Source organism: Poeciliopsis prolifica, unplaced genomic scaffold (assembly GCF_027474105.1).
Source record: "Poeciliopsis prolifica strain line A6 unplaced genomic scaffold, Auburn_PproV2 SCAFFOLD098, whole genome shotgun sequence".
NCBI lineage: Eukaryota > Metazoa > Chordata > Actinopteri > Cyprinodontiformes > Poeciliidae > Poeciliopsis > Poeciliopsis prolifica.
In genome coordinates, this window is record NW_026562473.1 from 804292 (window position 1) to 830645 (window position 26354).

General features: G+C 41.8%; 2 protein-coding genes across 9 annotated transcripts; one reads left to right on the forward strand and one right to left on the reverse strand.

Moving 5' to 3' along the window:
- Positions 1-1116: 1116 nt before the first annotated feature.
- On the forward strand, positions 1117-10120 carry elf2a (E74-like factor 2a (ets domain transcription factor)). 3 transcript variants are annotated; one of them, XM_055023292.1, is made up of 9 exons: positions 1117-1452; positions 3291-3374; positions 5850-6105; positions 6408-6515; positions 6787-6903; positions 7915-7998; positions 8092-8284; positions 8375-8629; positions 9393-10120. In XM_055023292.1, the coding sequence occupies exons 2-9, from the start codon at positions 3300-3302 to the stop codon at positions 9931-9933; spliced, it is 1629 nt and encodes a 542-aa protein (XP_054879267.1). In that variant the 5' UTR covers positions 1117-1452; positions 3291-3299; the 3' UTR covers positions 9934-10120. The 3 variants fall into 3 exon arrangements, with proteins under 3 accessions (XP_054879267.1, XP_054879265.1, XP_054879266.1); XM_055023290.1 differs by having other exon boundaries at positions 1118-1452; positions 5847-6105; XM_055023291.1 differs by having other exon boundaries at positions 1119-1452; positions 5847-6105; positions 6790-6903.
- Positions 10121-10597: 477 nt separating this feature from the next.
- nocta (nocturnin a) lies at positions 10598-22781 on the reverse strand. 6 transcript variants are annotated; one of them, XR_008605090.1, is made up of 5 exons: positions 22387-22781; positions 15115-15390; positions 14062-15035; positions 13003-13165; positions 10598-12647 (listed from the first exon to the last, which is right to left on the reverse strand). XR_008605090.1 is itself a non-coding variant. In XM_055023294.1 (3 exons), the coding sequence occupies exons 1-3, from the start codon at positions 22592-22594 to the stop codon at positions 14182-14184; spliced, it is 1338 nt and encodes a 445-aa protein (XP_054879269.1). In that variant the 5' UTR covers positions 22595-22781; the 3' UTR covers positions 13835-14181. The 6 variants fall into 6 exon arrangements, 4 of the variants coding, with proteins under 4 accessions (XP_054879269.1, XP_054879271.1, XP_054879270.1 ...); XR_008605089.1 differs by having other exon boundaries at positions 10598-13165; XM_055023294.1 differs by lacking the exons at positions 10598-12647; positions 13003-13165 and having other exon boundaries at positions 13835-15035.
- Positions 22782-26354: the final 3573 nt, after the last annotated feature.

Genomic DNA, 26354 nt, shown 5'->3' on the forward strand with positions numbered 1-26354 from the left:
GATAAGTAAAGTTGAAATCCTCACTCAGTTTTTCTCTAGATCTCTATCTGCCTATTTACAGCTTTTGGGGGATAAATCTCCCAAATTGGGGATTTGGGACACTGTTCTATTTTGATTTTATTTTTTGAATGCCTAATTTTTTCATGTTAAAATGGATGTTCTGGGGGATACATCTCCCAAATTGGGGCTTTATTTTCCAAATTTGTTTGGGATAAATCCCCTCTCTACAAGTGATCTGGACACTTGTAGAGTCCTGATCACTCTACAAGTGCTAACAAGGTCAGTATGACAGGTTCAGATAGTCAGGATGTTCTGGGTGATGCAGCATTTGGTTAGGATGTTCTGATGAGAACCCATGATTAGGGAGAACTCGCAATCTCTGCAGGAAGACCCAGTTTGAGATTCAATCCCATGACCTTGTTACTGCAAAGTAGTACTTTTCCATGGTGCCTTTCCCCAGTGATAACTAATGAATACAGAGTCTTGCAACATGTCATCAATGCTTCATGCTTTACTTCTAAAGACTGGTGCTTTTGTAAAAGTGTGTGTTTACTTGCTCTAAAACACTGGAAGACCTTCTAGGATCTCTTCAGGACTTCTTTGAAGTCTCCTGAAATATTCAAATGGAATTGAAATGACTCGCTGATAGAAGCCTATGGACCTGAACATCCTCTGTCCCTTTTAATGTTGACAAAACAAGGGGACTGATTTGGGACAGGCTTACACAACATTGGATCTTAATAATCAGAAAGGTGAAGAGTGATTAATATTTTTCTCACAGTCCAAACCATGACTGTTATATTGATTGAATACTCTAAATTACTCTTGGGTATGATTGTGGGGGAGAGGGGGTTCGCACGTGTGTGTTGTTGTTTGTGATGGTAGGACTATGTGTCCCAGAGTGCCAATAAAAAGAGACTAAAATTTGAGGGTTAACATTTGTCCTTTAAATTTCCCTCATAACTCTCTCTGTAGTAACTACAGTTAAATAGATCATTTACTTTAGAAAAATCTTCATAAAACGCTCAGATTTTCTGTAAGTGAACGCATTCTTCTTCACACTCCACTAGATGGCGCTTGAACTGCTGTCCAGATCGGGAGCGTTTGTTTCTGCGTCCGTTCGTCTGACGTCAAGGCGGTCTGTGCTTTGACCCGTTGGATCATTTGTAGCAAAGAGAGGCGGCACACCGGAAAGCTAACGGGTAGCAGAACTCCATCGGAAATAGAAGCCTGAGTTTGAAATCTGTGTGGCATATCGACCTGTAGATTCAATCTCCAGAACATTAATAGGTGCCTGCGCAGGGACTTCCGCGGCAACGAGGCCTTGGAAACACCTACAGAAGCGAGCGAAAGGAGCGTTTTGGTCCCGTCAACTGGGCTAACAGAAGCTAACTTGGGCCCTAGCTGCTGCTAGCAGTGGAGCTCAATTCCCGCAAGCAAAAGCAAAACAAGGTAAGAGAAGAAAACCCACAACACGGGCACATCACTCTGAAAGCTCCCGGTTCCCGCTATTGTTGATGTATTTGCTGGAATAGCTTTAAAGTTTAATGTCTCAAAACGAGTAGCAGTGTTTTAGCAACTAACCAGTTGCTAACTCTGTGGAGCTGAATAAAAATAACCACAGCAAGGCTCTTTATGCGCCTTGTGTTTTACTGCAGAAATGAATGTTGACTTGCTTTTAAAAGTTGAATACTCTTTCCTAAACAGCAGTGAGTAAACAGACCCGGTATCTAAGCGCAGAAAGAAGCTAACTGTAGCCGCGGAGACTGCAGCGACAGACGGGTCGCACCGAGCTCAGATCCCGCTCAGAAAGTAAACACTAGCTGCAGATGGAGAACTAACTAGAGTTCCTCGTCCATCAGCGTCTTCTGGTTTGAGGGACCTCAAAGTTGAATAAGTCACAGTTTTAATTTTGCATAGCTTGTGTTGGCAGGCAGTCAGCTCACATGTTGTTTTGCTGTTTCCTCGGAGCTACAGAATCGCTGTTTGTTTACAGTGAAACTGTGAGGAAGCTGAGGCTCAGTTGGCACGCGATTTGTGCAAACTCAACATTAAATTAACAACAAGTTAATGTTGTGCTCAACGTTAACTTGTAGCTACAATCAGCGCAAACGACCACATGTTTGTTTTGGTACCGTTTGGAGTCCATTCATGCAGGACGTCCAGCAGCAGCGGATGATTATCGTGGTCATGGTAGTAATACAGCAGGTACAACTGGTGTGTTCAGAAGAACCCAAAGACAGACTGTCCTCTAAGATCTGTCTGTAGCTGTCGGAGGGACAGGAAGCTATGATACCAGGAGTCCTGTTGACCTGATCTTGAAGTGTGATGGCTGGATAATAATCTTCTTCTTCCCTCTGGATCAGTTCTCACTCTGCTCTCTGTGTGCTTGTAGTGCAATGAGTTGATGCTGATGAAGCTTAGGATGTACTTTCTTTAGGGCTGAAACTTTTAGTTGGGTTGATCAGATAGATTGATTATTGAGTTGAGTAATTTAGTAATCAAGTAATTGTCATTTGGAGTATACAGTTTCTAAAAAGGCCACTTGGAAGACTGAAACTGTACAAAAAATGATTAATTTCTCATTTAGTGCTCCTTTTCATTGGAACAACCTTTCTCCAAACACCAGACAGGCTGGGTCTCTGGATGGTTTTAAAGTTAAAGAGGCACTTGTTTATGCTTTCAACTCTGCTTCCTTGTTTTATTGCCTTCTTAGTGTTTTATCTGTTTTTAATCTGCACTGATTTATGTAGTCTTTTATTTCCATGCAACCCTTTGCTGCTTTGAATGAAAGCGCTTTGTAAATAATGTTATTATTATTATTTTACTGTGTTGAAGTATTTTTTTGCTGCAGATGCATTCTTTCCTTCAAATGATCAAGCATTCACTAAAGAAGTGCTGCTATTACATTTTAAGAAATAAAATGTTTTTCTTGCTTAAAATAATTGAAGTGTTTTCCTTTTTTATGTATTTTTTAAAATTGATTTAACCACCTCAAGTGGTTAAATGAAAAATCTGTAGAAACATTTTAGTGAATTACTAAAATAATAGTTGTTGGCAGTCCTACTTTCTTGACTTTATTGACTTAAGATGAGAGTTATTGATAATAAAATGGTAGTTATTGTTGTAGTGGTAGTTGGCTTTGATCGTAACCTTACAGTCTCACATCAGCCCCAGGCTTTCCCTTGACATTAATCTTGTTCAAGCACATTCAGAAAAACAAACAGAACACTTCTCTCAGCTTGAGTTGACCTCCTGACCTCTGGCATGCTCTTCTCTCTCTTTAACAGGAATGAGTGATGAACTCTGTGGTGGTGTCAGATGGAGGAGGAAACATAGTGGAGTACGTCACTGTGGTTGAAGAGTCACAGCAGGTAAACCTCTTCTAGAATTTGTCATCTACAGATTAAAACAAGATCAATAATTGTTTTATCGCTTTTTTCTTTTCTCATATTGAGTAGACACATTCGATACATTATAATAGCACTGAAAAGACATTTCTGGAACTTTATCGCATATAAAGCACATTATGCAGATTAAGTAAACACAGATGGATGTTTGAAAGTTTTTATGTCTGTTAATTATAATGAGTTTCTACTTACAGTTTATGAAAACATGACATTTTTAATTAAAATATTATAGCAGACCAATAAACAAACCTGGTTTTAAGATCAGAAATCTGGCCTTAATTAACATTATGTTTAAAACTTTCTTATTCTGACAAATGAGACCCATTTCAACATATATTCTGTATAGTTTGAAAATGGTTGTGTATTCAGTTGGATGACAGAGCAGTCTCACATGTCTCTGTTATGTCCAATCACTGCATCAATATGGAATTATTAATGTCCATATCCAGGTTCATGTACAAATCTGCACATTTCTGCAGAAACCTTCCAGTTCTGTCAGCTGCAGCTTCACAGTTCTAGTCATCAGAAATCATTCACCTCTGGTTTTTCATGAAATTTGAATATTGTGGTAACTAATGTTTTGACTTTTTTGTTTCTTATTTCTCAGTTTCATGAAACTGCCAAGAGTATGAGTAATTTTGAGCTTAAAACAAACAGAGTAGATATAATTTATGCTTGAAGCTATTTATTCTGGAGCAGAAATCTTGTTTTTAGTTGGAAGTGCATTATATTTCAGATGGTTGTTTAACTCAAAGTGATGTAACGAGAAGCTTCTCATTTTAATCAAACATGTTTGAAGTGGTTCCGCTCTCTGTGGTTCCGGAGAAAATTTTGACAAGGTTAGACGATAGGCTGGGTTTACTAGTAAAAGTCAAAATATTTCCACAGTGCAAAGGGATTAACAAGCTGTAACACTGTGAGGAAACAGCAGAAAGGCTTCAGTTTGCGAAGAAGCGCACTGATTGATCCTCTGGAGCTCTGTAGGAAGATCATGAGCTCTTTGCACGGACGGCGCAGACGTCACATCTGCATGAGCAAAAAGCGGCTTTCTTGCTTCTGTTTTGAGTTACCATGACAGCTCGAAAAGACACAGTCGTATTTCAGAAGCAAATAAAGCAATACTATGAACATTGTTGACTTCCAAATATAATGGGATTTTAAGTTTTGAAGGATTTCCAAACGATCCTGAATGAAGAAGACGGTGGCTTGTAAATATCCCCCTCGACAAGTTAAAGCTAATACCACACAGCAAAGTTTGCAGTCTTCACTTCACTCTGGATCAGCTTCTTCAGCCAAAAATGACCGGGGGGACACACAGACGGTAAATAAAGGAGCCGTACCTGTGTTATTTCCATGGGATCACTTCTGAAAGAGCGAATGTATGGAAACGAGTGAGCAGACCAGAGCCAGACAGCCGAGCAACAGATCTGCCTGTACACACTGCTGTAAACACTGCTGTAAACACCGTCCTATCTGAGCTCTTCACAATAAGCATGCAAAGGTAATAAAATGAAATAACACGGAAACCTTAAGGAACACGTCCATATTTTTCTAAAAGCAACAACTTTGAACCTGAACAGTCAGCTGAACTCAAACTCTGACACCAGAGCTGCTCTACTGTTAAGCTATGGGCTTGTTGTGCTTCCTCATGGTAATCTCCTCTGTTACGCGACCTCTGACACTAACGACAATGAACACATATAATATACTTGAAAATAAATACAAAATAAGGTAAAAAAAAAAAAAGTCCATTGGAATGGATTAAAATGTTTAGATACTTAAATAGCACATTTTTATAAGAAAAATGTCAGAACATTCATACTTTAGCATAAGCTAAAGTTGATGTTAGTCATAAAGTAAAACTCACCTTCGTATCTGTCAATGTATAACGAGCTGTACATCTTAAAACCTTTCTCCAGCTTACTTGTTACTTACTTACTTAATTGTTACCTTGGCCAAGCCCTGCAAGCACCTGGAGTAAAATTATATTTTCAATAGATGGGAAATAGCCGAGCCGCTTTTCCCCGAATGGGAAAGCTGACGTGCAAAGAGCCCCTTTCAGAGAGAAGAGGGGCAGATAAAGAGAAGGCCATGGAGGCAGCATTATCATGTGGGGCTGCTGCAGCTGATCAGGGTCTTTTGCATGTTCTAGGTTAGAATCAGCTCAGTGGTTTGACCCCCATCATCACCACCTAATGGTGGTGAAAAGCATTGTGGAGCAGAGCATCCACTGAGATGTTTATGTTGATACTTTTTCACTCTGACACAGAGGAAGGAAATACTGATCCCAGATTAGCGCCACAGCTCCACAATCTATCGCCTGCATCTGAAACACCGCCGGACGGCAGGAAGTCAGGACTTTATGCCAGAGGAGATCATGACTCTGGAAATTCTCATCGCTCTCTTTTTTGTCTAATGTGTGTCAACCTGGTGCAGCAGGCTGCTGAGGAGGATGAGGAGGTGGTGCAGCAGGATGGAGAGGCTGTGATCATGGTGGAAGAGGAGGAGGAGGAGGAAGAGGAAGGGGTGGTGCTGCAAGAAGAGGAGGGTTCTCCGGCCGTCATCGTGGAGGAGGTGCCCAGTGCTCAGGTGGAGGAGTGCTACTCGGCCCAGGTCCTGGTGTACGATGACGGGACGTACCTGATGCAGGACGTGGCTGAGGAGCAGGAGGTGGTGACGGAGGCGGCTGAGTCCGGTGAGTCCTCCACTCTCTGACGGCAGGTGTAGGCTGCCCTCTGCTGGCAGGAAGCAGGTGTCGTCTTTCAGACCGAGTTACAGGAAACAGGAAGGGAGGAGCAGACTGCTTCTGCAGACCTCAGACCAGGAAGTAAACATTTCAAAATAGTGGCTGGCATCACTGCAGCTTCTGAATTCAGCTGTTTTCACAGCAAATAGGTCAGGAAGCGGGTTCTGGATGGCTAGGGTCTGACCTGAGCGCCTCTGCTCAATGAGCCAGGGGTTGTTGCTTTGACCACCTTTTATTTGCTCTGTTTGCAGTGGAGATGTCAGGCCACGACATGGTGTGCTTTGACAAAACCTTTGAGGCAGCTGAAGCTCTGCTGCATATGGAATCACCTGGAGGCCTTCACAATGACCGCAGCACAGGTAAACACTGCCAGCTCTCTGACTGAATATCCTGCTATAGGAAAGAATAGCACCAAAATTATATCCATAAATAGAAGTTTGGAAAATGAATTGTCTTTTGTTGTTTTCTCGGTTTGCGTTGAATCAGAGGCTGTTTTAACTGAATTATTCCAAACAGAAATAATATTGTATTTTGTTGTTTGTCTCACGTTGCTTGAATAATCAGAGTTGAAAGCTAGTTATAGTATAAAGTGTGAGGTGTGCAGTGTGTAAATGTGTCTTATGTGATCATCAGAGGATGTGATGATGGAGACAGTGGTGGAGGTTTCTACTGAGTGTGGGCCCATTGAAGAGGACTCCTTCCCCATCCCTCCTGAATGTGAGCCTGCAGCCAAGAAGAAGAGAGGAGGTCAGTGTGTGAATGTTCTGGAAACCAGTGGTTTTAGAGATATCTTTAATTAGAATTATGACTAGTCAAAACCACAATATCTTGAATTTACTTTTTGACTAGTCATAATTTAATTGTAGATATCTGACATGTGTAGTTCAGATAGTCAGTAATTCATTGTAGATATCTTGAATTGAAGTCCCCATACAAAACAATGGTAAATCTGACGTCATTTTGACTAGTCAGAATGTAATTAGAGATGTCTTAAATTGCTAAAACGTCTAGTCATAAAACAATTTGAGATATCTGGAACGTAAGGGCAGTAAAACCGAATTTATGTTAAAAAGGCTTGGCATAAGCAGAGGTTTATGTGAGAGCAGATGGCAAACAACTGGAAAGAGTAAGGCTGCAAGACTGTTTTTTGTTTGTGTTGTTTTGGCGAGGTTAAGGCCAACAGTAATGGCGTGTTGCTGTTTTCAATAAATTTTACTACTTCTCGGCATTCTGGCAGAATGCGACTATATGAACGTCAGAGCCGCATGGAACCGTCAAGAAGCCGCATGTGGCTCGCGAGCCACAGGTTGGCCATCCCTGAGTTAGTGGATCTAAAAACATGATGTAACGCTGATTTCTAGAACCGACCCAAGTCATGAATGAACTAAGAAAATATCAATATAGTTAAACTTAATTTAATGATTTCTGTCTGCATACAGAAGTTAACCCAGTTGTTCCCAAAGATATTCTGGGGCCCCCTATGGATTACAATAAAACCCCCCAGAGAGAAAAAAACCAACTGGTGTAATGCATTGTTCAGCCAGAACTCCACTGAAGTTCATTTCACACTTCACTCCAATTAAACTAGAATCTCTTCTCCAAGATTTCACTAGATCCTTGTTGTAATGCTCTTAGTGGTGCCGATATATTTAGCAGCAAGAGGGGCCCCTAAATCAAATTCTACTCAAGACCCCATTCAACAGCAGGAGGAGAGAAGAGAGGAAATAAAAAAGTGATATTGGTGTGCGTTGACCACAGGTGGACGTAAGCCCAAAACGCAGCAGCCTGCCTCCAACGGCTCCTATGACCTAGGGATCAAGAAGAGGCCGAGGGAAGGAAAAGGTTGGCTCTAGTTTCACATCCTAAGCCTCATTCTGTAGGAACGCTCCTTTCATCTGGTTTTCATGCTGTTCTGTGTGTGTGTGTGCTCTCCAGGAAACACCACATATCTGTGGGAGTTCCTGCTGGAGCTGCTGCAGGATAAAAACACCTGTCCCAGGTACATCAAGTGGATGCAGAGAGACAAAGGCATCTTCAAGCTGGTGGACTCGAAAGCTGTGTCCAGGCTGTGGGGGAAGCACAAGAACAAGCCTGACATGAACTATGAGACCATGGGCCGCGCCTTGAGGTCAGCTCCTGCTTCCACTTTCTTTTTATTTATTAATTGGTTGGAATGATCTAATTTCTTGATATTCTAGCTTTTACCTTTTTGTGGTAGGTATTACTACCAGCGAGGGATCCTTGCAAAGGTCGAGGGTCAGCGACTTGCTTACCAGTTTAAAGAAATGCCCAAAAACATCCGTGTGATCGATGACGATGAGGGAGGCATGGACATAAAGATGGAGGACAGCGAGGTCATTGTGTCCGGCCAGCTCCCGGTTCACCAGCAGAGCCCTGCCAGCCTAAGCACCCCTGTCAACACCCAGCCCCAGCAGACCTACGTCACTGTCATCCCCAGCAACGCCTCCACCAGGTCTGACACACTGCACTGTCTTACTTTAGGGCGGGGCCATATGGCTGTTTAAAAAAAAACTGAATTCTTTCATTTGAATTCTGACTTTAATCAGTTTAATCAATTTTTATTTTCTTAAAAAGACGTTACAAATGTTGGCTTGATCTGAATACCAAGTCCAAAGAAACACAAACTGAAAAACATTAAAAACAAAACAACGTGGAGCACAATCACTCTGAACCATGGAACCCAAGGAGTGCATTGGTGAAAAACGAACACAGTTTTCCAAATATTAAATCTTCAGAAACAGAAAATTTGACTAAATTATAAAATTGATTTATTATTTGATTGGCCAATAAGTCAACAAACAGCATCTCCACCACTGTTATCAAACCCTGTCGAGATGTGCTCATATTTACACACGGTGAGGAGCACACTGCCAGTGGAGAAACAACCAACTGGGCTAGAAGCTAATAAGATGTCAGCAGGCTGGAGTGACTCTGGATAACAAAGCCTACAGCTTTATGTTCTGTGTTTGTTTTCATGTCTCCATGTGGGATGTCCTCAAAAGTTCCACTCAGTCCTGGTTTCAAACAGTGACCATGTCAGAGACTTTGATCAACAGTCGTATGAAATGGGTCTCAGTAGTGACTCTAAGGGTGCCACAATGACCCAAAGTGACCTGACCATGTGTCTTAGTCTGTCAGCTGCTTCTCACTTACATGATAGAAGCTGATCTGCCTCAGCTTCATGACCCCTGACCTCTCCCGTTCTTCTCCCGCAGGCCCATCCGAGCCATGCCACTGGTCATGACCAACTCTCTAGGCCAGGTGACGCTAAATTCCTCCCCCATCCTCACCACCACAGGCGTCCCAGTGACCGTAGCAAAGGCCTCCACCAGCGCTCCCCCCAAGCTGGTGATCCAGGCGCTGCCCACCATGCTGCCCGCTGGCTCCAAGGCCGGAGAAAAGATCACCATCATCACCATCCCAGCCAACCAGCTGGCCACGCTAATGCAGACTAACCCCCCAGGCCAGGTGGCTCAGATCATCCAGGCCAAGCCGGTGGCCACCCAGCTGCCTCCAGCCGCCATCAAGCCGGCCACCATCCAGCTGGCGCCCGGCCGGACCGCGCCGCAGCTCATTCTGGCCAAACCGGCCGCAGTCGCCCAGGCTCTGCCGCAGCTCCCGTTGCAAGTGGGCCAGCCTTGCCCTGCAACCCCCACCATCCCCACACATCAGCACCCCCAGCCCCAAGCAGCACAATCAGAGGGGGCGGAACCTCCGCCCCTCTCCAGCCCAGCAGCAGCAGAGGCATCGTCCTGAAAACCTGACCTGAACTGGGGGGGGGGGGTTGGCGATGGAGTGGTGGTACTGCAGGAAGTGACTGTAGACTCTGCTCAGGAAATGAAGGACATGTCCTCTCTCTACACCTTCAGATGAGAGCTGCTTTATGATTGGCTGTTATCACAGCCAATCATAAAGCTCCCCCCAGAGGATCAAAGGGACGAATGTGTACACACACACACGCATATAGTTCCCTCAACACTCAAACAACATGGGCAGCCTTAGATTGTAAATGGAAATCTGTCTTTTTGTAATCAGCCCTGATAGAAAGACTTTATGGTGTAAAAACATTTTTGATACTCAGCAACTTAAATGTGGAATCAGACATTGATTCAGTCTCCAGTCACACACACACACATACACGCACACACACCTGCACACACACGCACACACACAGCCTCTCTGCTACAGCTGCTTGACTTCAGAGTGAAGAGCAGAGAACACTATGCAAAGCCTGAACACAGGTTTATCTCACTCTGAGCAGAGACCAAACTGAAAAAACAAAAAATCATCTGACTCTGTCCCCTGCTGGCCACAAACAGGTTTGTGGGATTTATCTCTTCATTGTCCAAGCAGAAGCTCCATCAGCTTCTGCAGTCCATTGGTTTCTTCTCAGCGCCCTTGGTCTCTCTGCTTCTCTTTTTTTACTTTTCCTTAAAAGGGAATCAATAGGATGTCTGCATCCATGTCAGTGAACTAAGTAAGCCCTGCATTTGAAGCATAATATACTATTTTTTTTTCTTGTACTATCAGTGTATTGAAGTAGATTTTACTGAAATATGTATTATAAAAAAATACAAATGTGAAAGAAAACAGTGTGACTTTTTTATTCAGGTGTGTAGAAATGACTTCACAGCCTTTAGTTCTGAGAAATGAACAGATGGAAGATCTTTTCCTGTCAGTAATGTAGAATATACAGCTGCAAGTGTTGCTCAATGTTGCAGATTTTCAGAAATAGTTTGAAAGTACTTTTTTTTTTGCCTTTTTATTTTCTTAAAATCAAATTTTAAGAAAATAAAATATACAAATCTACTTGGTGTAGGTGTGCAAAGGTGACAAGAACAGTTTTCTTTGCACAATCAGGGTTTCCCCAGAAGATGGCGCCACTGGTCTATTCCACGATGACCAAGAAAACTCATTTCAGCTGCTTGTATGGGTGATCTCGTTCTTTCAGTCATGAGCCAAAGCTCATGACCACACATGAGGGTGGGAATGTAGACTTTTTTTTATCATTTTTAAAATTTTATTTATTGAGATGATAAAAGAAAAAACCTTGAACACATTGATCAACAGGTTTTGCATGTCATTCAATACATTTTCTCTTGGTTTTCTCATCTGGGGTGTCAGACACACCATGCACAATAAAGTGTAGGCAGTGATGTCAGCCAGTTGGTTAGATAACTAGTGTTGGCTAACTTTGAAGAAGGCTAATATGTTGATTCGTGACACTAACTGTCACGGTACTCATGACTCACACACACATACACACATTTGTGAGGTAGAAAATAGAGATAATAGAGTTCTTACTGTGTAAAATATTATTACTCAGTTATTACTTAGGACTCAGTGTTTATGGTTCACAAAAAATGTTTTCCTGACAGTCCCAGTTGGTAAGAAACAAAGATTCCCATTAAATTCCATAGGAAATGAACGAGGGTCATTTTTGACCCACTTAATGGGGTAGTGATATGCCTACATGCTATTTTTCTAAATGTATGAAAGGTAAATAAAAAATTTTAATTACATGATATCAGTAACATATTTGAGGAATACCTGGAATATGAAGTGATGAAAACTTTTCATTACAAAGATATTGCAAAAAGATGATCTTACCGGGTCAAAAATTACCCACTTACACATCAGAGGGTTAAGAAAACAGGAATTGTACGTGTCCAGCTCCCAGAGGCCAGGCTGCCATGCTCCCAACACCACCAGGCTCTCTGACCTTCACCAGCAGGAAAGGTGGGTGAAGGGTCTTGCCCAAGTAAACAACATCAGATGCAGACAGACAGAGCAGGAATTAAACTAGCAACCCATTGACTGAGGGATGAGCTCCCAGTCACCACCATCATCCCAATTCAAAAACTCCATCAGACCCATGAGAAATGATGTTCATGAGGTTGGACACCTTCCACAAGGAGAGTAAAGAACAGAAGGCTGAAGAAGCTGACTGTTCATGGTGTTAGACAAAAACACATCGATGGAAAATTGAATGGAAGAAAAAAGTGTGGTTTAAAAAATTGAGGATCAAAGGATGTTTAAGAGTTTGGTGGAGATTTTCAGGTCACATGCACTCATATTCAGGTCATGTGATACAGAGAAGTCTCTTCATTTCAGATGAAAGTTTTCATTTCATTTGGAGATCAAGATGCCACAGTCTTCAGGAAGAAAGGCACAGAAATGAAGTCCAGTGTTAAGATTCCACAGTCAGTGATGGTTTGCACCACCTGCTGGTTCCAAAAAAACCTGAACTGTATAATTCTGCAGTATTTAAGATAATTTCATAGATGTGACTACAGATCTGAATTTCAAAAGTCCACTTTCACATCTTGTTTCTCTCAGAAGGAATCGTCTCCCTGTCTGTCCTCTGATGTGACAGAGTTCACTGGACTGTCTTCTGCTGCCCCTGCAGCGATGATGCTGAAATAATCAGAACTTTCTTTGGTTTCATCAAACAGTGAAGGTATGTGGGTCTGATTGGACAAACAGGACAGAATGATGTCAACATGAACTGAGTCACAGAAGCATGGACTGATGTTTGCTTCACATAAGTTTTCACATGTCTCTCAGAGAATAACAGGTGAGTAGAAGAAACAATGGCTACAACAAAAGAATAAGTCATTATCAGCTTAAGAGGTGTCCACTTACCACAAACAGAGTTTAGACTTAATGTGCTGAAATCTCTAGGGACTTGGGAATCAACTTCTCTAAGGCAGATTAGTGATTCATCAGCTGAACATGCCTTTGATCCAATCAAACAGGACATGTCTGCTCCTCTTTAACCCACCAGAACCTTTGTTTGTCCTCTGGCTGTGACTGATGTTTTACCTCTTAGTGTTAGGTCCCGCTGTCTTCCTTTCAGAGCATTCTGCTTTCCGTTTCTAACCCGTCAGGCTGACTTCACCTTCATTCCTCCTGTTTACACTCAGAAAGTGGAACCAGCTCCACATTTTCCCTCCTGTGTGTTCCAGCACCTCCTCTTCACAGCTCCCTGGTGTGCAGAGAATTTCTTTAGAAATGAATGACTAGTGTTGCCTGGTCATATTCTGTCTATGACTAATAAACAAACTAAGCTGGAATCCAGGGAGCAGATTCTCCTAGATTCTCAGAGTTTCAAGAACATTTCATTCATTTGCTGAGCAGAGGTGGATGGAAAATATTGATACCACATCACTATCAGTATTGGGTCAAGACTTGAGTTTCAGATTTTCACTTATAATTTTATTTTTGGGCTGTAGTGTCTGAACCTCAGAAAAGACTTTGTCTTGATTCGCTTTCATGATAAATTTTTGCACCCTCATTTTTACATTTCTATTGTTGTTTGTCTTGTTAATGTTACAAACACCTATAAACTTTGCCCAAATTCTATCCTAGATTTGAATAAAATAATTCAAATGAAAAAAAAAAACACCTTAAATTCAGAAGTTTGATGACGTATTAAACTTAAATCTAAAGTGTTGGTATCAACAGTACTGACACTACTGGTATCGAATTAACACCAAAAATTGCAGTATTGCAAGAATTCAACAAATATTTTTTTCTTGTTTAATGCCGGTTCATAAGTATCTTAATGGATCATGACTGCTCCATTAAAAAAATGTATCTAACAGCCAGCAGACTGAGACAGGAAGTGATTGAAGGCAGGATCAGGTAGACACCATTCAGAGTAAAAACAATCACTTTATTACCGATAGTAATCATAAAGTGTTGTTGCCGTCCTGACAATAACATGACCCCCCAGTGCCCACCCACATCACTACCCAGTACAGTAGAACCTTACAGAGTGTAAGGAATAATTTAAGACAGTCAGGCTATTTATAAATAACTGCACTGATCAAATGTCAGCCCCTCCTCCATCCCCCAAACCCCCCAGCTGTTCAGTCTCACCATCAGAGTTCCAGCAGAAGAGATTCTACCGCAGCCAGCTTCACACAAACAGCATCAGGTCAAAGGTCAGGTTCCTCTGATGTGGCTGTCCTGGTTTCAGCTGGAGCTGTGATTGGCTGCCTACAGCAGCCTGTGAGGCCCCTCCCTGAAGCTGATGTCACAGAGCAGGGCCAGGTGGTCTGAGGGGTAGTGGTATGAGGGCAGGCGGTCGGGTCCGATCTGCTGCTCTGTTGGGATGTCCAGCAGCGCTTCCACCCTCAGGGTGCGCTCGCTGTACCAGATGTAGTCTAGAGTGCTGCAGCTCTCTCCAGATGGGCGGATCTTCCAGCTGGTGTACGCCGGCTCTGTCTGCCCGTCACTGCTCAGCAGCTTGTAGGCGGAGCTCAGGCCCAGAGGGGAGGAACTAAAGCGCCTGTAGATGTCCTCTGAGGGCTCAGCGTTGAAGTCCCCGCAAACCACTAGAGGGACGGGCCCCTGCCCAACCTCTGATCCAGGGGCCGTGATGCCCTGCAAGCTCTGCAGCAAGTCAGCGCCTTGCGCACTCCGCAGCCTCTCCCAGCCGCTGCGGGCCTTCAAGTGTGTGACGGCCACACACAGCTGGCGGCCTGTGGCCAGGCAGCCAAGGGTCTGGGCGATGGCCACCTGGTTGGTGGGCAGCATCATGGCCGACAGCCGCAGGTGGGCTGTGGAGTGCAGGTGGAAGCGCGAGCGGCGGTAGAACAGCGCACAGCCGTCGGGGCCGTTGTTGTGCTCCACATCCAGACAGGGAGACCAGGGTTTGGGGAGGAAGTTACCATGGTAACCGAGGCGCGCCATAATTGGCTGAAAAGTGTCATAGTAGTGGTCGACTTCCTGCAGACACACAATGTCGGGTCGGTAGGTGAGAATTTCCTCCAGGATCTGGTACTTCCTCTCATGCCAGTTGAGAGCCTCTAGTGGGCAGCGAATGAAGCTGTCCTTCCCCTCACCCAGAGCTGGACACACAGACACATAGTATGAACTCACAGTAGCTGACAGAACACACCTCCTCTCATCATACAGAGCCTTCCTTACCTTGGGCCAGGATGTTCCACTGCAGGACCCGTATGGATGGGTTGTGCTGGTGGCTGCAGGGAGCCACCAGCTTGGGCAGAACCAGGTCCCGGTGAGGCCGGGCAGGGCGCCGCCGCAGTGCCTCCTCACACTCTCTGAGCAGCTCCTCCGGCTCCACCTCCACCAGGTCCTGCTCTTGATCCAGGTCCGGGTCAGGCTGGGTCAGAGAGGAACTGCTCAACGCCTGGGCCATCGTCCCAAACAACCTGCAACTGCTACTGCTGCCCATTGGACAAACTGTATGTGTGGGAAGAGGGGGGGAGGGCAGGACAGAGACACATTAGTCACAAGAAGCTGGCGTCAAAGGTGAAACATGGTGGTAGAGAACTGCACTGAGGTTGACTTGCTTCAGCCTGTAAAGCTGTGGTTCTGTTAATTAAGGTCAAGTCCAGTTTATTTGTAGAAAACTTTTCAGCAACAAGGCAGATCAAAGTAATGTACATCATAAAACATCACACAGTCAACAATTATGAAACAAACAATAAACATTACATTTTGTCAAATGCCATCATCAAAGTCAAGAAAACCTACATCAAATATATTGATCAATGTTCAGTTCTGAATCTAAGGCAGCTGTAAACATTGTCTCATCCCCACATAAATGAGCTGCAACAGTTTACATATTAACTTATTGCAGTTCAATTTATTAATTCAATTGGTAACATTTAATCCAGACTGCTCAGTGATCCTTAAAAGGGAAAATGTGCAAATAATCTGTGCTCAGTTCTTAATGGTTGAAGTTAAATGACCACACCAGTATGAGTAGGAAACTACTTCTGCTGACTGAACCAGCAGCCTATTGAGCACTGCTGCCACCTAGTGACTAGAGGCTGGTTTATGGTTCAAGCCTCTAGTGAATAAAAGATCCACCCATCCATCAGCTTAAGGATAAAATCCACTAGGAATTCACCTCTTAACTGCTGCCTATCTCCAGCGGTCAACAGGTGGTTGTCGTGGGTGTGTGTGTGTGTTTGGGGTGGGGAGGGAGTAATCACCCTGGAGATCCCACCAGTCCATCACAGGGTAACACAGAAACAGACAGGACACACCTACACACCTAAGGAGAATTTAGAGAGACCTATCAACTTGACAGTCAGGCTTTGGACTGTGGGAGGAGAGAACCCACACATGCACAGGGAGAACATGCAAACTCCACACATAAAGAGAGCCGGGATTCAAACCCAGGACCTTCTTGCTGCAAGTCAACAGTGCTACCAACTGTACCACTGTGCAGCCCATGAATAAAAAAATATGAATACCAGAGGGAGTGAGACACAACTCATCACCTCACTATTTGAAATGAACTGCTTTAAAGAAATTGGATCACGGGATCCAACAGAGGAGGAAGCCAGGTACCAATGGTCCCATGACCTAGAACATTCCTACAGCTAGGAACCCAAACTTGAACATAACTACTGCACCAGAGTTACAGTACATATATGTACAGGGCCAGAAATTTATCTATAATAAATAGATAAATGTGGTTGTCTAAAGACAAAGGACCATGCAGGGTCAAGTCAACTGCAAAGTGTAATTACCAGCTGCACATCGGTAAACAAGACTTCAGTAAGCTGAGAGAAAGGCGATTCTGCTCCCCTGCCAGGTCTTACACTAAACAGCTTTGAAGGAAACTCCTAAGCTGCAGTGAGAGTCAGCATCTGTGATCTACAACAGCTAACCACCAGGTGGAGGAAGGAGGGGTCTTACCCAGGGCCTCCATCTTTGGTCAGATTTGAATCCACAGAGCAGGATGGTCCGTCTGTCTGTTAGTTCCTTCTCTGATAGTCCTGCACTGGAACGGCCCTTCCTCCTGTCTGCTGTGACTCAGCTTAGCGTCTCATCCTCTCTGACTCAACAGGCCCCTCCCCTTCCTGCTGACTGGGCGACAGTGACCTCTGGGAGATGCACTAAGCCAGGCTCAGACCAGAACAGCTATTTCATTGTGATGAAGATGGGAGTTGTTTAACAGATGAAATGTGTATTTAGACAGAGGCTCAGAGTTCAGAACCATGTTAGTGCTTTTCTGAAGAAATTCTTTATTGCTAAAATGAGAAGTGTATGTTACAACTTCTACACTCAGACCTTAGAACTTTAGAATAAATTTTCTCCACATCAATCTGGAGTGACCAACATGTGATGGTGTGAACCTCCAGAAATTAACACAAGATCTAATCTTTTTCTAGGAGGTCTGGATGTGAAAACAACCACAGTATCTGAAACCAACAAGAAACTCAGGCTCTGATCTGAACCACTCCTTCACATCACATTGCTGCCATAAACCCTGAGAATGCAGGTAATGATATATTTCCATCTATCCGTGAGCCCATTAACATAGCACTGTGAGAGGTAAAACATAATAACTCCAAGATAAGGAAAAAGAAAAAAAAAAAAAAAAAAAAAAAAAAACACTTTCCTTTTGCATTTTCTCCTCCGGTTAGGCAAAGTCCGGTGCCGTCTCTCAACTGATTTGAACTGAAAATCTAACCAATCAGATCAACCAGAATAGTTACCACGCTAACTGACTGATGTGCCCTCTAAACAGATAAATGGAGCTCAGTCTGAGAAGTATTCTGTCACAGACTGTCAGGATGGACGGATGTATGTGACCTTCAGAAATGCAAGTGTGGAAGCAAACTACTGCTGAGATCTAAGAAACATGCAGATAGTCACAGGGTTTTGAATCACAATCCCTCAAAACCAAAACTCAGAACCACATCAGGTCTGTTCCATAAGATCAAATGGATTGAACTTGTGTAGTATTTTCTATCCATCTAATCCACACACTGACAGGCGGCAGTATCAACAGCTTTACTGTCTTGCCCAAGGGCGCTTTGACATGTGGCGGGGGAAAGCTGGAGTCAAACTGTTTTCCACTGATCCCCTTCCTCTACCAGAAACACAAACTGATACTTACACCACCTACATCCTACGTTGCCCCGGTTCCAGTCAGTCCGAAGGATCTCCACGGAACAACTGTCTGTCTCCACCCGTCCTCTCTGTTGGACCTTCAGTCATCCCACAGTCTTTCTCCTCTGAGTGGTGCCAAGTGACAGCACAGTCACAAGAATGGTCTTGTTCTCCCTCAAACAGGCACACACAAAAACCAGGCCAAGTAGGCAGTGCAATAAGAAGCTCAGTTAACGGGAACGTCAGGCTACATGGCGGAAAGGCAAAAAATCTGACAAATCTGAAAAACCCCTGACTCAATGAACTCTCTGACCTTAGCACCCAGAGAGTTTTACTATTCTGAAGCAATCTATCATATTCTGTCCAATTGTGTAACATATGGAAATGATGCAGAACCTGCACAACATAGCTAGTAGCTAATATTACTGTCACTAAGAACAAGAAGTTCAACATCCAAACTGGAACACTAAACCAAATCACTCAAGGAACATTGTTAGCTCTTTTTCCTGGTATTTTAAGCATGAAGTCTCAGGACAGTACACATTTACTCCAGAATAGCTTGGTGGCACACATTCAGCTGTAGAAGAATGAGAACCCACAGCAGGACCAATCACATGTCCCCACTAAATGAATTACCAGGAACACAAATTAAATTCACTTACACAGAATGTGAAAGAAATGACAGTAGATCATGTGATGGATCTACACAGAGAGTCACTGAGGAACTAATTACAGAACCATTAGCAGCTATGAGCACTGAATGTTCCAATAATGAGGAGCAAAAGCTGGAATATTTTCCATTGGAAGAGAATCTGATAGAACAATGAATAGATGGTACTGAATAACCCAGTCTCTCTTGGATATTGAGGCAGGGACAACAATCCTGTTAAAAGAAACCATTGTAATTCCCATTGGACCAATCAAACTGGACAACGTCAACATAATGATTGGATCCAAGGGTTCCAACTGGGACATGGAAGAAGTGCAATGGACTAATGAAAAATTAACAGAACTTAATCTGAACTCGTTTTTTTTTTTTTTTTTTTAAAGGATATTAGAAAGGGTGCTCCAACTACCAAGGGCTCACACTTCTTTGCCTCTATGGAAAAGCTTCCTGTAAGGGTTGAAGAGGAGATTTAAAATCTTTACCATAAACTGAATTCAGAAGCAATGCAGCTTTTATCTCAGTCACACAACAGTGAACCAGGGAACTTTAGCTGTGTGGTTAACTGGCGTTTTGTTGCGTCAGAGAAGGCTCAGGACCATATCTCTTGAGGTACCAGTGAGACCTTTTAGGACCAGATTCCTGATACCATGTCAAACTCTGTGTGAAACATGATGATCTAATCCTGCGTTTTACCAATGATGTGGTTCGGTTGGCTTCTTTCTTAACCTATGGTGTTCAGCCTGCCTAAGTAACGCACACTGAATGTGCGTTGTTCAGAGTGTAAACAATGTGTGAAACAGCACATTAGCTGTCACCCTGTGAAAAACTGACAGCCTGAAATCTAAGTTTACTCAGTCCTTGACAGAGACAGTGGGCTGCTGAGTCACAGCTGATCTGGTAGACATAAAGCCAGCAGGTTCAGATAGTGGATCTCCACATTGGAAGTTATGTCCCCTTAATATGGAAATGAACAGTCATTTTAAAAAACCTTAAAAAGTCAGCTAAAACAGTGTTGGACTAACCAGCTGTTAGCTGGACGCTTTGGAAAGTTCCAAAGCGTCTGAACTTTCCAACAAGGTCATGGTGACACAACAGATAAGGCAAATATTGCTAGTAAAACCGTCATCTGATTAGCCCTCATCAGCACTACTGTACTAAATTTGTACTGTGCCTGTTAAATATTTCCTTGCAAAGGGTACAAAGTACATGCCCTGCTGATCCATAATCAGCAGGGCATTGTCTGTCTTCATGCATTATTGATTTCAGCTCTTCAATCTCATCTAGCTGACTCAACTTATCAGAACAGAAACCAAGGCAGACCTAGATTTACTTCACCTTGTGTAAATCATCTGTTGACTGAAGTCCTAGATCAGTTACGCAATAAGCCACATTGAGACTATTAAAGCAGAGATCAGCATGAAATGTTTGAATAATTTCAGTTTTAAAACACTCAGGCCTAAATAAAAAAGAAAAGGAATAAGTATTGAACTGTTTACAGGGAAGGATCCAGGAGAATTGGTTTAACCATTTGAAGACCTGGCCATTTGTCAGCACCTCTTATTCACTGCTACTTTGAGAAGAGAAGTGAAGAGTCATGGAATACAGACGGAAGTAAAGAGAGAATGAGCCAGAGGAGATTACTGGGCTCAGGTACCTGCCGGAGGATCATCAGGATCAAGGTTAAGGTTCATCCTCTCTCAGAGTTTTAGTGGTGGCAGGAATAGAGGGGACTTGGCAAGAACAATGACACACCATGTAGTTAGCTACAAAATGCCTCATACTGCTGGAATATTAGGATTATAAGAAGTATTTAAATTTATGTATGTATTTCTTATAACTGGAAGCAATTTTAATGTTTTGCCTCAACTCAAATTTGACAGAGAATCTGCAGGAGAAGTAAAAGATTGGATGGCAAGAAGGTTTTCTAATCTTGAAGCTAATCCCTTTGGATAAATCCTCAAAATGCTGTAAGCAGGGTCTGATGCCAGTAAGCCAATAAAGATTCAGTGATTGACTTTTGAGAAAGATAAAAGTAGTTTTTGACTTTTTTTTGTTTTACAAAATATATATAAAAATAAATATTTAATACAAATTCATGACAAGATGGTCATTTCTCATTTCCTGGCAGACACATCTTGGTGAAGTAAAATTAATCTTAACTCTAAATCCACCAGGCTTATGAATAAATTTGGGGTTTACCATGCATTGCAGACCTTTTATTTGTGTAAATATTTTAGAAAAGTTTATGCATTCTCAGAACCAGAACCAAACACAGAGAAGCAGCATTCAGCTTACGCACCACCAATCTGGAGCAAACTTCCAGAAAACTGCAAAACAGCTGAAACACTGAGTTCCTTTAACTTAAGACTAAAGCTCCACCTGTTTAGAGTTTATGGATGACCATTGGTAAATGGAACATTGACCAATATATTCGACATGTACTGATGATTTTGGTGATGGCTGTCATCAAAATGTAATATTTGCCCCTGGTTTTTCAATTGTTGACGGCATGTTTGACTTTGAACTGCCTTGTTGCTCAAATGTGTTTTATAATTAAACTTTATTGGTTGATTGATGTTTTTGGGTCTAAAGAATGTAAAACTCAAAAAAGATGACAAGCTTGTTAAATGTTCATGAAATAAAGTTAGAAGTATTTGAACATGATAAAAGTGTATGTGTGGATGCCAGAGCACACAAAGAGAAAGAAAAAGCACAGGCAGGTCAAGGTACTCTGCATTTTCCCTTTTTTGCTGCTTTCTTATCAGTTCAGTTATGTGGTCTGCTACAGCTATAAAAAGTATCAATAAACAGGGAATAGGTCTGTGAACTGAACATGTGACAGAGGGTCAACTGAAGGAGTCAGGGATGATGCTGGTGAGAGGTTTATAGCAGAGATGAGAATAAGCTGACGTCTTCATCTGCCCTTAACCATACAGACAGGTATGTTAATGTTTGCAGATTTAAAGAGGATCAGCAACTAATGAGGTAGATTAGCTGTGCCTGGTAATGACTGATGGTGTCACTCAGAAAATGTGACTGTGGAATATTATCTTTGTTGCCAGCAGTGTGATGAGCTGCTGGCATATCATGATAGCAAGAGTCTTCAGTCAGAGGCCTCTTCAAATATGTGGCAAGTCTGACTGCTACATACTCATCAATGACTCTTTGAAGATAGCTGGATGATATGATTCAGAAGAACATTTAATTTCCCTTTGGGATAAATAAAGTGCTTTTAAATTTGAAGTAACTTCTGCTTCAAAGGCCTGCTTGCTGTGGGATTTGCAGAAGTCATGACTCCATCATGCAGCAGAAACTTAATTGTTCTGCAAGAATGACTTCATCGCAAAATATGACACAAATATTTTTGGAATAATTAAGTTTCGTTGAAGGCAGATATGTGTAATAGAACATTTACAACAAAGCGGTTATCAAGCCATATTGTATAGCTTGAAGACGTTACTTTCATATTCTACTCAATTTGGCCATTATGATTATCTGGGACAACAAATAAATAAGCCAGAGTGACACTTCTCTGACATTTTTTCTGTGGGGGGACATCAACCCAGGACCCACAGTTTGACTCATGGAAACGCCTCGTCGCTGCTTGTTGATAGCTCAAAGTGTCTTGGTGACATGTTAATGAAAACAGAGAGTGGTACCTGGTGCTGTTATGATGCTGGCTGCGGCACTCGGCTTCAGCGGGCCACCGGTTCTTCTGACTCCCCCTCCTGCGGGGCCACTGTGACAACAGTGGGCTCCAGTAGAGGCTGACCCAGCCGGTGGAAGTGGTGTCCGGGCTGGCTGTCCCCCCGCTGATGAGACGCATATTTGGCTGAACAAAGCGGAACAACGACGAGCTGAATTCATTCTGAACTGTCGGGAGTCGCACTAAAAAAACCTTTCGTCTTTTCACTATTTTTGATAAAACTGAGTTATTTAATTCAGCTAAAACTTTCTAATGTTCCCCTTCACGCGGCCTCTTCTCTTTCTCTGAAGAAGTGAAGGAAGCCAGAAAGCCGGCCGGTAAGTTACATCATTTTTCTGAGTTACCGACCGCTGGTACGGTCCAAATGTGAAAAGATCTCTTACAAAATCCATTTACAAAAACATATGCCATTTACAAAAATAGTGATTATATTATGTTAAATGTAGATATATAATTAGCTTTTTCCCTAAACAAATTAATATAAACTTCAATTTGAAGAGCTGCTCATCTACCTGTCACCCCCCCTGTGCAGCTGTGGTTTGAGCCGCTCTGAGTTTCGTAAGGTTGAGCGGAAACTCATGAAAAAAGGGCGTTACTCTTCTACATTTCAGCCAATCAGCGTTCTGAAATTTGACAGCATAAGTATGACGAATTTTGACATCAGCAGCGCTCCAGTCACCCCATAGAGGGGACTTCACGTCAGTTAATTGATTTTTGTGAAACTTACTCACTTTTCCGCGGCCAGCTAAGCAGTGATCAGTTCCTTTCTATACTTAATTAAAATTAAAAGAATTTTTTAAAAAATAACCTAAAATAACCATAGAGCATTGACTTACTTAAGCACTCTTCTATATATTCAGCACTCTACTGTACTTTGAACTGATCCATAATTATATTTTTCTGTAATAAATATGTCAATGCTTCATGATTTCTAATCAAGGGGTTTTTACTGAATATCCCCTGTACTTAGAGTCCCATGTTAGAGTTTATCAAGGTCAAACTCCTGTTCAGAAACCATTACGTAACCAGATAAGGGAGCAGTGGTGTCAAAGGTCAGTACAGGCTCTGTGGTGGGTTGTCATCCACCGTCTGAAGGTTGTATGTCTTTTACAATTTTAACGTCACGGATGTCTTTGTGTAAACAAGACAAACGTCATAATAGTAGCAAATAGAAGATGAAACATAGCAGAAGGATGTTGAACACAACTCTTATATGTCTGATGTTTCACAAGTTTTTATCGATCTGCTCACTCTTCCAGTAGAACTGATGGTGAACACAGAGAAGAATCTCTTTAAAAGCTCATCACTCAGCAAGTTACTGGTGTCACATTGGTTGGTAACAAAATACCTCCTGGATATCTAACTCTATGAACCCAAGAGATCTAAAGCTGTTAGTGGCCATTAATTAGTGATGGCCACTAAATAAATAATATTAGGCATTACCAAACGGCTTAACATTCTGTACTGACCCATCCAATGTTCTCTGCTGACGTAAGATTGGTTGATGAAGGTAATAGTTTCTGTCTGGAAACCCGGGCCCTCTCTCTTTCAGTCTCACAGTGTATAGTTTTTCTAGGAAATGAGGAGTCTGGCCAGCGTCTCATCCAACTGAGATGTGGCTGAAGACATGATCTTTGCAGTGGATAGGGCTCAACATGGACAAATAATTTTCCTTAAAATTTGTTTTTCAATGGGGAGGAACATCCTGGCCTGCAGAATGTGTTGGGAGCCAAGAGGGGGCAGGATCCTATGCTGACCAAATATAAGATTAAACCAAATGTATAACGCTTTAATTTAAACTTATATGCCTACTCACTGTACCCAGGAAAAAAAAGTGTGATGTGCACACACTTTGAACGGTGGAATGGCCAACATTTAAAAATTTAAACCATAACCTGATGAGAGGAACCAGTGACTACTGAAACAACCTTTTTTGTTGCTGTTTTTGCTGTTTACTTGTTTGATAGTGACCTTTTGCAGAGCTTCTACCAGAGCTTCTTTGAATTTTCTATACCAGCAAAAATGCTAATAAATAAATAAATGAATAAATAAATAAATAAATAAATAATGACAGATACGCATCAGCCCAACTCACCTCCCTTCTGGGGTAATTTGTAGTTGTTGTTTATGTGCTTCCATCTAGTGGTCATCTAGTAATACTGCGCAAATTGGACAGTCAGCCATAGTTTTTAGTTTCAAAAAGTAAAATGAGTAAATACTGGAAAGCTTTTGGGTGTTTTTGATTTTTCACTTAGTCATTGTTTCTTTAATTACTACTGACCTTTACCAAAACATATTTCACAGATTTAAAGTTGATTTTAGTGTCATAAAAGAAATGTTTCTAAATTTTGCTTTTGAAAGACACGCTAACTGAGATTATTGTTGATTTACATGGAACCAAATAGACCTGACTTTGTGAAAAGTCAGGTCTATTTGTCTATTAATAATCACTGTTATCCAGAGATCATTAATTGAAGCAACATATTAATTGAGAAGTGCCCCCCAAATTTTCCTCATGTAAGAGTATCATTACTCCAACATATTTTTACTCAAGTAAAAGTAAATCATAGCAGTCCAATAATTGACTGAAGCATAAGAAAATGTTTTAGAAACTCTACTCATGTTCTTAGTAATTGATCATAAAATCAGAGTCAATATGTTACAATAACGTCATCAAAGAGAAAAAAAAAAAGCGTCAATTATGCATAATTTCTGATATTTCTAAGACAAAAATGAAGCATTAAAGCCTGAATACAAAATCTTTTTATGTCACACATCTCCGATTTCTATTCATAAAAACATTTTGAAATCATGCATTATTTTTCTTTCACTTCACACTTATGGGTTACTTTGTGTTAGTCTGTCACAAAATCTCTATATTTTTTGGATGAACTGTGACAAAATGTGGAAAACTTGAAGTCGTACAAATATCTCTGCATGGCACCTCATTCTGACTTTAGTAGCTGCACCTCACCAGACTCTTCAACTTGTTCCACTGAAGCTTTAATGTTGTATGATATGAATTCTGGTAATACTTTGTTTTTGCTGCCTTCATATCTTTGCTGCTCACCCATCTGTGCCCCGTCCAGCTGCCATCTTGAAATGATCTGCACACTAGTTTACACGGCTCATTTCACTTCTCTCTGACTCTGTAACAAGCTGAGCCAAGTATGAATTTCTCTGGCTGCCATCATCTTTGCTAAATGAATGCTGTTTGGGACTATCATTTCAAGTTTTAGCAAAGAGTGTTTAATGAGAGCGGGTGAAAAATAAAATGCCTAACTTTCCCGTTTGGCTGGAAACTCCATGATTTTGAACAACAAACAAAAATAAATCAATAAACATGAGTCCCCTTTGTATTGTTATACAGCCTCAGTTCCTGTTAGATTTCTTAAACTCTGCTCCGTCTTTCTGGTTTGTTTTTATGTCCAGGATTCTTGCTGCTGATTTCCTGTTTTATCTAATGCAGAAATTCAGTGGGGGAAAAAAATTCAGATTACATAATTTACACATTAAGCAGTACACAGTAAGCCCAACAGAATAAACCTTCATAGATGCAAATAAGGTGATGAACAAAAATGTGAGTATTTAATGAGTAATTTCAACTATTCTTTTTGGAATATGGGCTTAATGAACATTACTAAATGTTAAGTAAATTTCAACAGTAAAAAATTTGCAATTTAAATTCTTTGCAATTTGCAATTTAAATTCTTCTCAGTTTTCTCTAAAACACAAATGGGTAAAATCCTATCTAATTTTGCTGCCATACAAAAAGGTGAACAGTGTTTAAGTTCCTTGTGCCATCAAATTCAAATTCAATTTCAAATTCAAATTCAAATTTAAAAATAGTTAATTAATACCAAAGGAAAGTTAAATGCTGTAACTAATTTAATAACCTAAATTCTACATGTTTTGATGATT

Bases quoted from the DNA above. Each gene is read 5' to 3' on its own strand.
- elf2a (XM_055023290.1), top strand. From the start codon at position 3,300: ATGAACTCTGTGGTGGTGTCAGATGGAGGAGGAAACATAGTGGAGTAC. The intron at 6,516-6,786 runs GTAAACACTGCC...TTATGTGATCAT, and splicing joins TCACAATGACCGCAGCACAG to CAGAGGATGTGATGATGGAG. The intron at 6,904-7,914 runs GTCAGTGTGTGA...CGTTGACCACAG, and splicing joins AGCCAAGAAGAAGAGAGGAG to GTGGACGTAAGCCCAAAACG.
- nocta (XM_055023294.1), bottom strand. From the start codon at position 22,594: ATGAATTCAGCTCGTCGTTGTTCCGCTTTGTTCAGCCAAATATGCGTC. The intron at 15,391-22,386 runs GTACCACTCTCT...CCACACATACAG, and splicing joins CAGCATCATAACAGCACCAG to TTTGTCCAATGGGCAGCAGT. The intron at 15,036-15,114 runs GTAAGGAAGGCT...CTGTGTGTCCAG, and splicing joins GTGGAACATCCTGGCCCAAG to CTCTGGGTGAGGGGAAGGAC.